Raw genomic sequence first — 15,835 nt, forward strand, 5'->3', positions numbered from 1 at the left:
TTTTTCTTCTGTCCGCTTGTGCTCTTTTTAGCTGTATCGTTCCCGTGTGAAAACACCAGCCCGTGTGTGTGCGTGTGTGCGTGCGGGTGTGTGTACTGTATGCGTGTGTACGTGTTGCGAGTTGTGCCTTTAGTCTTCCCAGGAGGTCGCGGCCACTGCGTCGCCACCCATTTTAATCTCACCGGTGAGATCGTGCATCAAAACAGCTGTTTAAATATTCACTCATTTTGACTGCACTCGTTAAGCGTTCATAATGGTTTTTCCTGGTCGAGTTTTAACATTTCAGACACATCAGAAGGGAAATCTTCACACTGTTCTTTCAGTGTGTGACTAAAACAGCAAACGTGAGGAAAATAAATCACAACCCGCTTTAAATGATAGTCACGCAATGCAGGACAATCCAAAGTTGGGCCTTTGAAAATGCTCAAAGTAGGTTTGACTGATCGGTACGTGTGTAATCGATGTAATCAGCTCCATTGACAGGTAAAAATTCAGATCACCTAATTAATTGACCACGTCATTAAAAAATATGTAGAATGAATCAAATAACTTATTTTTGGGTCCCTTGACACTTACAAGTTGAGTTACAGACGATATGATTGTCAATACAAGGTCATACAGGTCGAGCAATTGCCTCATTTCATTTCCAGAGGTTGTGAACGTTTGTCATTGTCTTTGTTTTATGTTGTAATGCATTTAAAAAACAGGAAAGTATCTTCCGATTTGTGCTGATTTTGAAATCGTCCAATTTAAAGGGCAGGAACGATTAATTGGTCAAGCTCGATTGTGTGAGAATCGAGTGTTTTCTGACTTTGATCACAAGGGAGAGAAAATGGCCAAATTTGTCCCAATTGTCGATTCCAAAGTGAACTTGGCAGGCTTTGAAACAAGTGTGTCAAACAACGGCTACTCCAAGTGCAGTTCCCAGTCGGACACAAGGGCTGAATGTTCGGGAAGAGACGATCCTTTTTAGGCCTTTTTTCTCTGCCTTTTAATTCCCGCCGGCTGGAAGTGTCACTGTCCAGAGAGCGACCACATCTTACAGCGTTGCCATCCTAAATCTTCCGTCCTTCTCCTCCCTTCCCTCTTTTGCTCATCCTCCTCAGAACAAAAACGCCACTGTGTGTGCATGAAGCTATTTTTGTCCCTTCCCAGGCCACAAAGACTTGTGTTCTCTATGGGCTGCTGGCTCTTCTGGGGCAGCCAGTAAAAGGCTATAGATGTGGATGACCTCGAGGAACGGCTGAGCGGCTTCCATGTTTTTACTTCCCGATGTGCGTTGAACTGGACCCACTCCCCTTTTATCTGAATTATTTAAAAATAGACATGCTATACGGTATATCATTCCAAGTTTTGTAGAATTTCAAAAAGTCCGATAGAAACTAGCATTGGTGGAAAAAAAATCCCTTTGATTGGCTTTTTTGAAAAATGCACCTCTAAAGTTGCATGACAGTCGTGAGTTGTAACCAATGCTAATTCACTCGATGAGACCTCAGCAGATTTCTCCACAGTTGTTGTTACTTTACAGTCACAACACTGTGTGAAATTGAAAAAAGTAGTTCTCCAAAAAATGACTTGAGTATTGAGTGAAAAGACAACTGCTGAGTAACTTTGGATTATTAATTAAAACCCAAACAAGTATTGTATGTTGCGTCAAAGCGACTCTTCCAAGTCCAATGACTTGCGTCAATGCAGCGCACCTTTGCTTGGAATGCTCTCGGTGGGGTGGGTGGAGTCGGGGCGCCGAGGTATTGACGTCGATGAGCTCAGACGACCTCGGCACGGCAAGTGCTGGCGAGCCCACCTTGGCAGCAATGAAAACGAAGGCTACGGGCTACGAGCGCGTCTGGCACTTTTGAATGCTTTTTAGCGACTCGCTGAACCGGCGGTGACCTTCGGCGTCTTCACGCGCCGTAGTTAAGCAAGCACCCGTTGCGTAACAGCGTCGTGAATTTCTCAGTTGATTTGCCCCCGGGTTTCTCATGTCTGCTGGCCTATCGCTCTCTCCTCTTTTTCCCAACAGCATTTTGACACTTTAGCATCTGTGTTCCGGACCGTCTTTGAATGACCTGCCGGGAGTCTTTATGTACATGGCATCATTCTGTCACAAGGCCGTTCAAGGTGCCTAGCATAAAACAGGCCAAGTTGCAAATATTTTACCTGTAATCGAATAGCCAATTAAAACTTTTTTCAAGCGTCTCTCAAAACTATTTTGCCGTTACTGTTGGAACAGACAAAGCGTTCAAAAGGCCTTTATGGCCTTCGCAGAGGATTTAGCTACAGGCATGTAAAAATACGCAAAATCAATTCACTGTTTGGGAAGAATGTAATATTGTCGCACAGAATCTTCATGTTCGGATTTCAGAAAGTGGTTCAAAAGATGTTCATGTTTTTGACTTGCTCGCATGTATTTTTTTCACATACTATATGGGACGCGTATGAGCTAAGAGGACGAGGCGAGAGCTAGTGACCTAACCCCCCTCGTCTTGTCTTTGACCTCTTCTCTGCCTCTTTCAGCCGCCTCCTTTTCTCCCGGGGGGAGATACCAGATAGCCATTACACTATACGTGCACAATCTGCATCAATAATGCAGAAGCGAGTGTGTGCGCAGCCCTGACGAAAGGGCCGAGTCTAATCTCTGCCCTGGGACGGGCGGAGAGTGCAAGAGCATTACGAGGGGCAGGTGGTCGAAAGTGATGCAAAAGGGGGGTAAAGAGTGGGAGGCAGGGAGCACTCCAAGGGTAGATGAGATGGGGCGAGCAGCGGAACAGGCAGAGAATAGAGAAAAAAATAGTGGGGTGGGCAACAGCGGGGGAGGGACATTTGGGAAAAAAAGTGGGAAGAGTGTGGGACAATGGTGGAGGTGGGGGCGGTGAGTGAGGGGGATTAAGGGAGCGATGAGATCATAGCTCGTCTGCTAGTCTGTTGTCATCCAGGTCAGAATGCACCCCCCCCGCGCGCGCGACCACCACCAACCCCCACCCGAATCCTGCTCTCCCGGAGTGCGGATGCCTCTCTTCCTCAGTGGGGGGGGGGAGTTAGAAAAGGAGAAAGTTGGGAATTCAAATGTGAGCTGGCAATTGTCACCGCACAACTTCTGGCTCAGGATGCAAGAGCTCGCTCACGAAATGTGGACAGACATGCATGAGATCGAATGTTGCGGTCATAAAAGCTTTATTAAGCCGACGGCAGAAACCTGCAAGTCAGCATTCGAGAACGTTGCTCATTTCTCCCTCTCAACCTGATTGGAAATTGGAGCGGCAAGCCCTCCACTTGAGTGTCCGGCAACATCGGGCGAGAGACATCAGCGCTTTAAAACTGTGACTGTCTGAAGAAAGTATGCCAGCGACGCAAATTAAAAGACTCCGCATGAACGTGAGTAAAGAAGTGCTCCAAAGCGCCGCGCTTCTGTTTACATTGCGTAAGCGCCCAAAAATGAGATTCACAAGAGCCACTAACATGATTGCGTTACGCAAGCCACCAAATGGTTCTGGGCGCAGATTATCCGAGCCATCCATCTCGCCTCGGGCTGCTAAATCCAGTGACATGTATAATCTGACGAATAGGGCCTGCTCGTCTCACCGTTTCCAACCCAACTTGCAAAACGGCCGTGTTTCTGCAATCTGACTCTTGTCCGTCTGAGCAGCAGGTGTTTGGAGATGAGAGATGAACGGTTTGTTTTTTCTCCGCTCGTAGGAAAGGGTGAGTGGCAGGAACAAGGCGCAGGAGGCCGAGTGCCCCGCAATGGCCGCTAACACAACTTTGAGCACAGTGCGCTCACTGTGCTTCCTGTGAGGAGCAGGCGGTGGCTGTTAACACAGAAATGGGCTTTGTACAAAGACCCGAGTTGGTCATCCGAGCGTCATGGGCCTCAGGTGCTCGAGCGCTTTGAGAGCTTTGAAGGTGCCAGGGCTGGAAGCAACTAAAAGATTCAGTTTGCTGATCGCCATAGTTTGAATAGCACAACGTGTGATGACTTTGCAATCCAAGAACAAGAAAATGCGTTAAAACGCAGACCTCTGTCAAGGTGGCGCTCTTGTGGGTTGCCTTGCAACAAAAGACTTCTGACAGTAGACAGTAGCTTAGGCCAGGTATGGGCAAACTACGGCCCGCGGGCCACATCCGGCCCACGGGACCGTTTAATCCGGCCCGCCAACCCTAAATAAATTGGATTATTAAAAAAAAAAATTTCTGTCATTTTGCCTGCAATGACTGCGTTTCCCCAGTAGATGGGGAACCACTCGCCTGCGCATTTACTACCAGAAGCCGTGTCAGAAAGCTCGGTGCACACTCACAAGTGCGTATACGTACTCAGTAGTACGGAAATGGCGCACTCGCGCTCTATTTGTATCAGTGCCGAATTTAGAGCGTGGACTGTGACGACAGCATTCTTGTAATTTGCGCGCCGAGCTGCCGGATACAGTTTTACGCTAAAGCCACCGACAAACCTTCCCCTGGAATCCTTCCATTAAAAGTCGCCCAAGGAAAAGCAAGGTGGACACTGAGTGCCGAGTGTTTAAAAAGAGTGGCCAATTTGGCTCGAGGTACGCAACGTGACGTTCAGCCACATGAACATCAACATCAACCCGTCACAGATCTAGGTAAACGGACCAACACCTCGGATCTCTCCTAAGAATTGCCACAACAAATTTTACTCCAGACTATGACACACTAGCAAAAAAAGGGAGACCAACAACACTGTTCCCACTGAAAATGAAGGGGAGGGTTTCAAGTTTGTTGTAAAAAAATGCATTTTGAATATGATCTGTACAAATAGCAGGGATTGAAACTAGCGACCATTCTCATTTTCAAACAATGCAGGATGCTCAAGGACATTGATGCACCACCTGTTTGTGACTAATCTTAACCTGTAAAGTTCTTAAGGCTTACTTTAAGGAAGTGTTTCCCGTTTCCTCACCTCTGTTACCAGGTGTTTGTGAGTTAAAACTCTGCTCTGATTTTCAGATACCCCTCACCGTGTTGCCGTTTTGATTACTTTATTTGGATGTATGCTTTCACCGATTCTTCAAGATGATATATTTGGTCAGAATGTTTGCCGTTTGATGTGATCTCATAAGATAAACATACATCTTTCATTAATCTGACCTGCAGGCACTGAAGTGATGGAGACTGTTATTCATAATAACAGTGTCGTATTTTATAAGAATCACCGATAGCAGTTTTTTAGGGATTTTTTTTTTTAATGCTGTTAATAAATGCATTTGTTTTCAAAAAACTTTTTTTTTGAATATCCATGCTTTACTACCTACTAAAGGCCCAAACCTTTTATGCAATGACCTTTACAGGTCGTTTATATTACTTCACACAAACACTACATCCATCTGCTCCTGGTTCGGCCCCCCCGGTCAAAATTTAGAATCCAATTCGGCCCGCAAGTCAAAAAGTTTGCCCGCCCCTGGCTTAGGCTTTTTTTTAGAATGCTAAAAAAAAACTTGCAAAGAAAAATGAAGTGACTGTAAGCTGACAAATTGGAAACCACAATTGACAGCAAGGTCCCAACGACAGGAAATCTCGGTGTGGCCCAGGAAGAACGCGCCACGATGTTTTGTGACGTCACGGCTGGCTCCATGTCGAGAATATTCTACTTGATCAAGGGGTGAATCGCTCAAACCAAATTGATCTTCTGATTCTCAATTTTGTCGCTCCTGCTTTTGGCCACGACAGGTTTCGCTTTCCCGGACTGGGCCTACAAGCCCGAGTCGAGCCCGGGCTCGCGGCAGATCCAGCTGTGGCACTTCATCCTGGAGCTGCTGAGGAAGGAGGAGTACCACGACGTCATCGCCTGGCAGGGCGACTACGGCGAGTTTGTCATCAAGGACCCCGACGAGGTGGCCCGCCTCTGGGGGGCCAGGAAGTGCAAACCCCAAATGAACTACGACAAACTCAGTAGGGCACTCAGGTAAAATATTCTTGTCTTTGCCAGTTCCAACGACCAACCTACGAGGAGAATCAATAGCGTACACTTTGGCACTCTTTGGCGCCAGACATTCCGTCCGTCATGTCTGTTTCCATCTAAATAGCAACGAGCCAACCCTGGCCATGTGCCCTCACGCTCACTATCGACCCGTAGCGGGTCGGTGCCCCTTGTGCCAAGTAAAACACTCACTGCCTTCTGTTTAGACTTTTAATTTGCCACCGTGAGGCCGAGATTGTTGGTGCCTTGCGCATTTGTAGCGCTAATGTGGTGGTTCCACGTTGTTCGTCTTGTAAGATTGATATTTGTATTGATCGATTACTGAGGTGAGAGACGAGGTCTCAAGATGTTGATCAATGTTCAATTCTTGTTCAACTCTTCTTCCTGGGAATGACCTCGAGTCAACTCGTTCGTATCCAAACTTAGACTAAATCCCTTTAAAAAAAGCTACGTGTTCCAACACAAATAGAGGTTGGAGGCTTTACTTTGTTTGAAATAGAAGGGGCTTTCGATGACTTGCTATTTAGCTTTGAGATTACAAGCCACGCAAAGTCATGAGTCGTCATTTAGCATTAGACAGACAGAAAGAATGCGTACTCGGACCGTCATGCCGATTATTTTTAGCACATCCGCGTCCATCCTCTGGAGCTGTGACAAATTGCAAGCTTAAGCTCAGCCAAGTGCTTAAATATAGCCAGTCTTAGCATCCGCCCGTCTCTTTTCTCCATTCTTGTTTGTTCCTCTGAGGATGGATGAATAGAGGTAAGTCACCTTTCAGCCACAATCAAGCGGGTGGGTGTGGCCACCTGACGTGACACCCGATCTGTCCTCAGAGCCTGGCCGGCCGAGCGGATGCGCATCAGTAGGAATGTGGCGCCCTGAAAGATTAAAAGGCAACGCGCGCACACGTGTGCTTGTTAGCGCGGCGGCGTGATGTCTGTCGGCGGCCCGGCCGGCCGTCGTATGGAAGAAAGCTGCCGTCTTGCTATTGGCATGTGGCAATTAGCGTCCTCACACCTTCAAGTGTTTTCAAGGGTTCCTTTTCATCATTGCGCACCTTTTGCTTTTCATACCATGCCTGCCTGCTGAACACATGCCGGAATATCTTTTCCCACACTTTTGCTTTTGATTGGCTTTTATTGCTGTGGGCAGCTGATCATTTCAACTAAGGACGGCTGTAGTACCGCTATTAAGAATTTTTAGAATGGAACCAAAGTCCACCGTAAACAGTAAAGCACCTGCCCCTCATTTTCCTCCCTCCCGCTTTGTACAGTTCCCAGCCCCCTCGGTTTTCCCATCTAACGGTCAGTAGCGGCGCATGGGTTCTCTACGCGCCAATCAGAGGTCAGAGGGGCCCGCACACCTAACGCACACAGCTGGAAAAGATTAACAAGGCAAGGCATCTGCACAAGCGCGCCATTGTGGCAGCCGGCTGGCTCACGTCTGCGTCATTGTCAAGTGGAATCGAGCGGCCGCCACTTGATAAAAAAACTAAACATGCAAAAGTGGAATCAAGTAAAATAGAAAATGGTGAGTGTAACCCCCAAACGAGATACATTTTCCTGTAAGAAATCGTGTCAAGTAGCATCGAAACGTTTTTGGGGAGGGAAAAAATGTATCCCTTATCTTCAGCAAGCCAATTTTTCAAGATGACTCACTCTGCTTTTGCAACTTTTGAAGTTGGCACTTTACGAAAAGACGTCGCAACAGAAGCGTGCGTCCACGTCAGCCCAGCGACTGCGTCCGCGCAATGGGCTACAGGAAACGCACCCACTCCAACTCATCCGGCCAGTTGCGGGTCACGAGGCCAATGTGGCAGCAAAGTTCAAGGCTGGCGGCCTTGCATGCACGTGCACGCGCGCATGTGAGCTCCCCATTGTGTGTGTGCGCTGCATTATCCTGACTGAATATGGCTTTTATGCGCTCACTTACACACACGCTAGAGTACATGTTAGCATTTGCAGGACATGTGATCAGCATAATCTAACCATCACCAAGAGAAACAGAGAGACAGAGAGAGAGAGTAAAGGTCAGGGGTTCGAGGCCCAGCGCAGGCAAGTTTTGATCCTCAGTGTGGAGTTTGCAATGTTGTCCCTATGTGACATTGTATGTCTATCATGTCTTTATTTTTATTTTGGAGGAATCAAATACTGTTTAAATGAAGTATTAGTCTAACCAACAAATTGCATATTCTTGCCAGGATTTGCACCTGGTATCCACCACCCCAAAGAATGAGTGTATTACTATTACACCACAATAGTTATGTTTTTTTGTTGGGTTTATTTTATTTATTTTTTGAGTTTCAACAGCTATTATACTTAACGTTTCCCCCTTTAGTTTAGTTCAACTTAAAATAATTCATAAGTAAAAATCACTTTTTAAATAGCATATATGTCATAAACAATTATAAACAATCAAATAATTTAAATAAACCCAGTAAACCTAACTTAAAAAAAACATAATAACTCTTTTGATGTAGTATATAAATAATGAATATTATACAGGGTCCGGCAAAACGATCTGACACATTTGTTGGGTTAATAAAATGCAAAAAGATTAAAGAAACAAAAAAGTTTTTTTATTTTTAAAAAGTACATACGTATAATGCCGTTTTGTTTGTTTCATTTCATCTCATTTTCGTTTCGTCTTCAAATGTTATTTTGGTCTTACCGCTGCCACATTTTCTGGAGTTCTGGCGGTGCGAGGTCAACCGGTTGATTTTCGTTTCACTGCTGATCCACTGGCTCTGAAGTTAGTAACCCATAACAAGATTGTGTTTCGAGCAGGTACAGGATCATGTCTACCAAGTCTGAAGCGCAAACGAAACACCCGTTGTGTTGCAGTTACAGATTCGTTCTTGATAAACGTTTCCACAATGAAAGCGCGATGCTCACCGGTCCAATTCATGTTAGCAACATATTAACATTATTCAAAAACGAAACAAAAATGAAATGAAACGAAACAAAACAATATAGCATTATATGTACTTTTCGGAACTAAAAAAAAAAAACATTTTTGTTTCTTTAATTCATTTGCATTTCATTAAACCTACAAATGTGTCAGATCATTTTGCCAGACCCTGTATTAATATGAATAAACAAATAGTAACTTAAAACAAATATAGCACTGGCTGCTTGGTGGCGCACTGGGTAGCAAGTCCGCCTCACAGTTAGGAAGGTGCGGGTTCGATTCCACCTCCTGCGTGGAGTTTGCATGTTCTCCCCGGGCCTGCGTGGGTTTTCTCTGGGCACTCCGGTTTCCTCCCACATCCCAAAAACATGCTTGGTAGGCCGATTGAGCACTCCAAATTGTCCCTAGGTGTGAGTGTGAGTGCAAATGGTTGTTTGTCTCTGTGTGCCCTGTGATTGGCTGGCAAAGGGTTCAGGGTGTCCCCCGCCTACTGCCTGATGACGGCTGGGATAGGCTCCAGCACACCCGCGACCCCCGTGGGGACTAAGCGGTTCAGAAAATGGATGGAGGAAGTATAGCAGTTTGATAAACACAAATAATTATTTTTAGAAAGCATCACAGAGAGAAAAACTCAACAATCAGTCAATACAAATTCTATACAGAGTAGAAACCAACACAAGTATTGAACACAAACACTTGCAAAGAGCTTTTCTACTGAAAGCTCTGTCCAGACGCAGTTGTGAATCTCCAGTTGCTTTGCTTTTTGGCTTCCCACACAACTTACTATAGTGGTACACCTCTTTCCTCTGTCGTTTCTTTTGTGGCTTACCTCTTCGATCTCGCTCTTGGTCCGCAAGGTTTGCTTTCTGTAGCCTCCATTGATGGAAACTGTTGAGGGGATCTGGTGCTTCTGGACCTGCCTGGTGGGGAAGCCCTTGCTATGGTGAGTGTGGTAGAGGTGGTCTCTTCGAAAAATGTGCTGGGGGTGCCTGGTGAGTGGAGAGGACCAGCCCTGGAATTGCAAGAAGGTGCCTCGTGGTGGCAAACCAACCTGGGAGGGTCCATGAGGGCCGGTGGGGGACCAGGTCTGGGAGGATGCAGGGGGATGTCATGAGTTACCTCATGTTAGACGCATTTGGAGGGGATCTTTCTTCAGTTATGTCCAGGTTGCAGACACTTTGATCAGGAAGCGGTGTCAGAGGACATTGTTTAATGTTGTCCAGCGTTGATCTCCATCTTCTGGCTTCAGGCTTCTGTCCACATGGAAATTTGTATTTTCCCTGAACAAACAGGGACGTTACACTAGCCCAGTAGGAATCCTGTTGCACAAATATGGTTATTAAACGCACTGAACAGTCGTGAAGTGACCCCCCCACACACTGCACACACACACACACACACACACACACACACACACACACACACACAAACAAACAAACAAACACACACGCACGCACGCACACACACACAAACAAACAAACACACACACACACACACGCACACACACAACACACACGGAATACACGGGCACATAACTATTATGTGGATTTTTACAGTCTGTAAAAGTTTCTAAAACAGGTTTGAAATGTGGGTGGTGATCTGCTGGTCCGGTTCGTATACACCTGCCTTAGAGTTTAGAGCGCACTACCTTCTGCATGTTAGCTAAGAGCTACGTTCGACGTTTGTGTCACGTTGCAATTCTGCATGTAATCTATCGTTTGGACGACGTCGCGAGTATTCTAAAACATACAAACATACAATGTAAGTCCGCTTACTTTTAATACTTTTGTAGTTTGGACTGAAGAGGGAGCAACAGCAATGTGTAAATACTCTTATTAATTTATCCAAACATAGTTGCTCCATCAGAGCACAGATACGGCACACAGCTTGGTAACTTTTCCATTACACATAAGGCACAGCTCGTTAACGTCATGACACATAGATACAAAACATTCAGTAGATAACAAGACATTCAGGTGATAACAGAACAAATGTCTGCCTTATGAGGATATGTTTTTCATCCTTTTCCCCTCCCTTTTCTTCTCTTCCGTATTCTTGCTTGCAGAAAGTATAAAACCTTCTGAGCTGGAGTCTGACGTTGTTGTTTTCATCTGCTGAAGTGCATTGTGTACTGACTGCCGTAGAACAATCCAAGATCTTGCAAATAAAGAACCACCTATTACTCCACATCTTTGTTTTCCTTGCTCAACGACGGACATCTTGAACAAATGCAACAGTACTTATGGAGATGGCGACGAGCCGCTAGTAAACGTAAGTGCTGCAACGAGATAAGCTATCTCGCTTGCCGTCATCCACAGTGCGTGGGTCTGGGCCATCTGATTGGTTTCCTTTACCCCCGGTCTCCCATCCTTGTTCTGTTAGGAACTTGTTAGGAATTGTTAAGAACTGCTTAGGATGTGGTCAGGACTTACTGAGGTTTGTTAGGACTTGGTTAGCAAGTGTTAGGAATCATTTTGGCAGTCCATTCAAGGGCAAGGAAACACCCAAGGCTATGGCTACAAACACCCTTCACTCACACACAGCACGTGACACCACACACACAGCAAGCCAGCATCGCCCCTTATTTCAGGTGAAACACTCAATGTTCGTTGATGAGACAAAAGGCTCACGCGTTCATCTTGCGCACATACCTGAGTTTGGCGTGCGTACGAAAGCAGCATAAAATGAGTTGGCCTGCTCTTGTAATCGGGACTTTCTGTTACAGTTGGAGCAACAATGGGCAAAGGCCGAGCCGGTGCATACGCTCGCTCACTGGCCGGTGGCTTCCACAAGGCCTTTTGTGTGTGTGCGTTTGTGGTGTGCTCAGGCGCGTGTTGCTGGAAAAGGGAACTTTGCTGAAGAGGTATGCTGCCATGTTTAAAAACCGGAGCAGAACTGAGAGGCAGCGATCGGCCCTCAGCGCAAGCCCAACCACTTTGAGGAAACGAGCAGTTGTGAGTCAGGCAGTTATTCTGAAATATCACTGAAGGTGCAACACCCTTCACCGGATGCCGATCAGCCTCTGATTTGTTTGGACTGACAAACTAAGTTCCCATTCAATAAATTTTGAAATCATTTTAACTCTTGATAACAGGACTGGAAGTTCAACATGAACTGTGGTTTGTTACGTGTAAAAAAGAACGAAAAAGGGAAAATGCCGCATCTGCCAGAGCTGACTTTAGGCCAGAATTTTGGTGACAATCACAATCAAGACATTTTTTCGGATGACGTTTGGGTCTGGGGCCAAGAACACCTGTGGATCCATCCCGATGGATCGGGGCGGCGACTCGAGCGGCAAGCACGCCAAGAATCTCTTTCTTCTCTTTTGAAGTGAGTTCAAATGCTCTTCAAAGAGCGTCTGCCCGCATGATGGCGCGGGGGGGGGGGGGGGGTGTTCAGGAAGCCAGCGATTGACCACGTGCTCGCTACGCAGCCTCGGGCGCTGCAGCTTCAAATAAGTCATCTCGCTCCGATGCAACCGAGATGGCGAAGACACTGCCTTTTGGATTGTGTTCCCCCACCATAGCAGCGTTTTTGGGGGTAGGGGCAAACTAGGAAAAAGCTCTCTTGCTACTAAACATTGCATAATTCACAGATGGTGTTGTTATCGTACATTATAGCGTCATGCACCCATCATGTTCAAATCACTAATTCATGCAATTACAAAAATGCTCACTTATGACGCTATAAATTGATGAAAAGGGTTGGCGGCCTGTTAGCCACATCAAAGTCTACATTGACGCCGGCACCTTTCTGACCGCACAAAACGCTTTTCAGACTTCACGACCGGTTTCATTGTCTTTCCAAACTGCAATAAATAAAACCATAAGAGGACTGAGCACTTTGGTTGATGACTGATGCACTTCCTTGTGCACCCAAGTACTGGCTGCGCTGATCTATTTTGAACAAAACAAGGGTCCCCGATTTCAAGATTTTCACTCATTCAGAAATCCAAACTTTAAATGTTGAGGCAACTTAATGCCTCATGACTCCCACCAACCAGCAGAAGAGGCGGAGTTTTACCGCACACTCAAGTGTGGGCGAGCGAATCGATGGGTTGTAGCATGCATTTGGTCGGGCTTGAATAAGTGACAGACTGAAGATGGTGTCATGATAGATGCGACGCCGGGCTGTCATTAGCTCACCTGCGTCGCCCGAAGGCTGGACTGAACTGAGCCAGACGTGTTGCTCTGACACAGCAAAGGGGGCAGATGTGCAGCGCCGCACGCAGCGCTGCACGGAGGCTTCACTCAAAGCCGTCCCCGTCAAAAAGCTTACATAAAGAAGACGGAGAAAGCAAGCGGTGTTACATAAAGAGATGGAGCTGAACAAAGGTTAATAAAAATGCCCGCAGTGGCCACGGGAGAGGGAAAGCTCGCAGATCACAGGGGGAAAGAAAAACAACAACAGTGAATGGAGGTTACGTAAACAAAGAAAGATGGGCCAAATTATGAGTGGCTTTGCTTGGGCGTTACATAAAGAGCTGACTCCATGCCGCAACACGAAGAGCAGAATGTTTGCATCCCACGAGCAACACGCACACGCCTCAGAGGGCCTCAGGCTGCGTCCGTCCACTGCTTCTCATCAATCTGTTGCCATTGCACCCTGTTGTCTGCGCTGCCTTCCCTTTTGCGGGTGTCACGCAACACTCGCTCATATGCACGCTTATTAAAGCCTGCGTTTGATTGTGTGCTGTGCAAGACAAAGATTGTCTTTCGCTGGCAGGTGGGGAGAGAGGAAATGCAAGCGGATGAAAATTCAACAAAAGCCACCGCTACATGCTCAATAACAGCATCCGTACGGTCCATTTCCTGAATCGACAAACTCGCGCGTGTCCATGAAGACACTGCCCGATGAATTGTTGAACAACGCAAAGGTCAACTCAAGTCTTATTCGTTGCTTACTGATTTCCTTGAAAATTCTTGACAGGCTGTAGTAAAATCATTTGGAGTAGAACAAGTTGGAATCACTTTACAACTTTGTTTTCCTAGCAGCTGCGTCTTTGGATGCACCAAATGTATGCTCAGGCCTCATTTCAGTTGAAGGCTGGCTAAGCTGCTCCCAAATATTCGGTGCCATGCTTTTCCAGTGCGTGCGCAGGTCAATGTGGTCCTTTTTGCGACTCTTCCTGGGATATTTGGTTCCACTGGCTGTGTCTATATAATTGGAGTGTGTCCTGACGATTGTTCTTGATAAATTGTACGTTGGTATGTGGTATGGAGGCCGCTTGACTGCAACTTAGGACCAAGAAATAAACAAACCTGGTGCACGCACTGTTGTGTTGTAATCTGGCCTTGAAGCACCACTTTGCATTGCTACCCTTGTTGTATTTCCACCAAAATGTTGCTTAACTATCCTTGTAAAAATTGCTTTCCAATGACTTTGAAATTCTTTTGTTCAACATGTATTGGTGTTCCTACTGCCCTATGTTGATACTTTGGTAGCTTTACTGCGGCTAATCTTGCATGTGCTGCCGTTTGACACCAGATACTACTACAACAAGCGAATCCTGCACAAGACCAAAGGCAAGCGATTCACCTACAAATTCAACTTCAACAAGCTGGTGTTGGTCAACTATCCCTTCATCGATATGGGCTCCACCGGTAAGCCTGGAAAGCCGAGCGCTGTGCGCTTGTTTACGTGCCTCCTAATCACACAATATGACGGCGTGATAATAACGGATTAGACGAGAAAGCTCTGTTGTTTTTTTAATATCCTCATCTCGGTTGTCTCCAGGAAATGGCGTCCCTCAGAGCGCCCCGCCCGTGCCCTCTGGTGCAGGGACCCACTTCCGGTTCCCTCCCTCCACGCCCTCAGAGGTTCTTTCCCCGAACGAAGACCTGCGCAGCCCCGGAGGCTTGTACAGCTCGGTGGCCCGCCGGGTGGCCCGCGGCTCCGTCAGCGACTGCAGCGACGGAACCTCCGTCAATTCGGAGATAGATGACAGCGGTCCGGGCGGCGGGGAGGACAGGCTGGAGCGGAGTTGCGGCTACAGGAGCATCATCCACCCCCGCATCTCTCACGAGTCTCTGTTCCGCATCTACGGAGGAGCTGGCAATCCTGGCGCTCACCCGGCCTCCCGTGGCCCCGCCGGGCACCGTATCCACCCGGAGTCTTTGTCCCCCTTCCCCGTATCGCCCCTGCCCGGGCCGGGAGCGGCGGGCCTCCTGGCCCCGCCCCTGTCCCCGGCTCTCAACATGACTCCCGTATCGCACCTCCCTTACACTCCCTCGCCCACTCTCTCACCCATGTTGGGCTCCCACTTCTCCTTCAACCCCGAGGACATGAAACGCTACCTTCAGGCTCACACCCAGTCGGTGTACAACTACGGGCTGAGTCCCCGGGCTTTCCTGCAGTACCCCAACATCGTCATCCCACAGCCTCACCGGCCGTCCGCCGACAAGGTGGACCCGGGCAGCGACCGAGGAGCAGCCGAGCGAGAACGGGGAGGTGAGCGGCACCACCACCACGCCTCACTGTCTCACTCGGCCCAGCACCACCCGCACCCACCTCACTCGGCCCACCCGCACCCCCATTCTCACCCCTTGCACCACACGCTCCACCTGGGCGAGGACGCGTCCCCTTTCAAGTTCAAGCTGCAGCCGCCGCCGCTGGGCCGCAAGCAGAGAGACAGCCAGGGACAAGGCAAAGCCCGGCAGAGCTCGCTGTCGTCCGGCTCAGGCTCCATGTCATCCACGTCCGGCCTGGGCTCCTCGCTGTCCTTTGGCAGTGACCTGAGCTCAGCTAGCGGCTCGGGCCTCATCTCTGCCTCATCCTCAACGCAGTCCCTCAACAGTGCAGGCCTTCCTAAAATCAAGGTAAGAGGCCTTTGCTTGATTTAGTTGTACAACACACCACCAACCCATCCCCACACTTCAAAGACCTCGTACATAGTATGTCTTCCATAAAATTAAATCACTTTTGACAGAATGTCATCTTGTCACGCTGCAACTGATAGTTCATGATTACAATGTATTGTGTTCAGAGAAC

General features: G+C 47.6%; 1 protein-coding gene across 1 annotated transcript in view; it reads left to right on the top strand.

The window, feature by feature from the left end:
• The window catches only part of erfl3 (Ets2 repressor factor like 3), a 35,041-nt gene that overhangs the window by 16,689 nt on the left and 2,517 nt on the right, over positions 1-15,835 (top strand). Inside the window, exons 2-4 of the mRNA XM_049731548.2 lie at positions 5,686-5,920; positions 14,333-14,448; positions 14,582-15,663. Coding sequence (XP_049587505.1) covers positions 5,686-5,920; positions 14,333-14,448; positions 14,582-15,663 — 1,433 coding nt within the window. The remainder of the gene's footprint in view (positions 1-5,685; positions 5,921-14,332; positions 14,449-14,581; positions 15,664-15,835) is intronic.

This window comes from Syngnathus scovelli, chromosome 9, assembly GCF_024217435.2.
Source record: "Syngnathus scovelli strain Florida chromosome 9, RoL_Ssco_1.2, whole genome shotgun sequence".
In the NCBI taxonomy this organism is placed as follows: domain Eukaryota; kingdom Metazoa; phylum Chordata; class Actinopteri; order Syngnathiformes; family Syngnathidae; genus Syngnathus; species Syngnathus scovelli.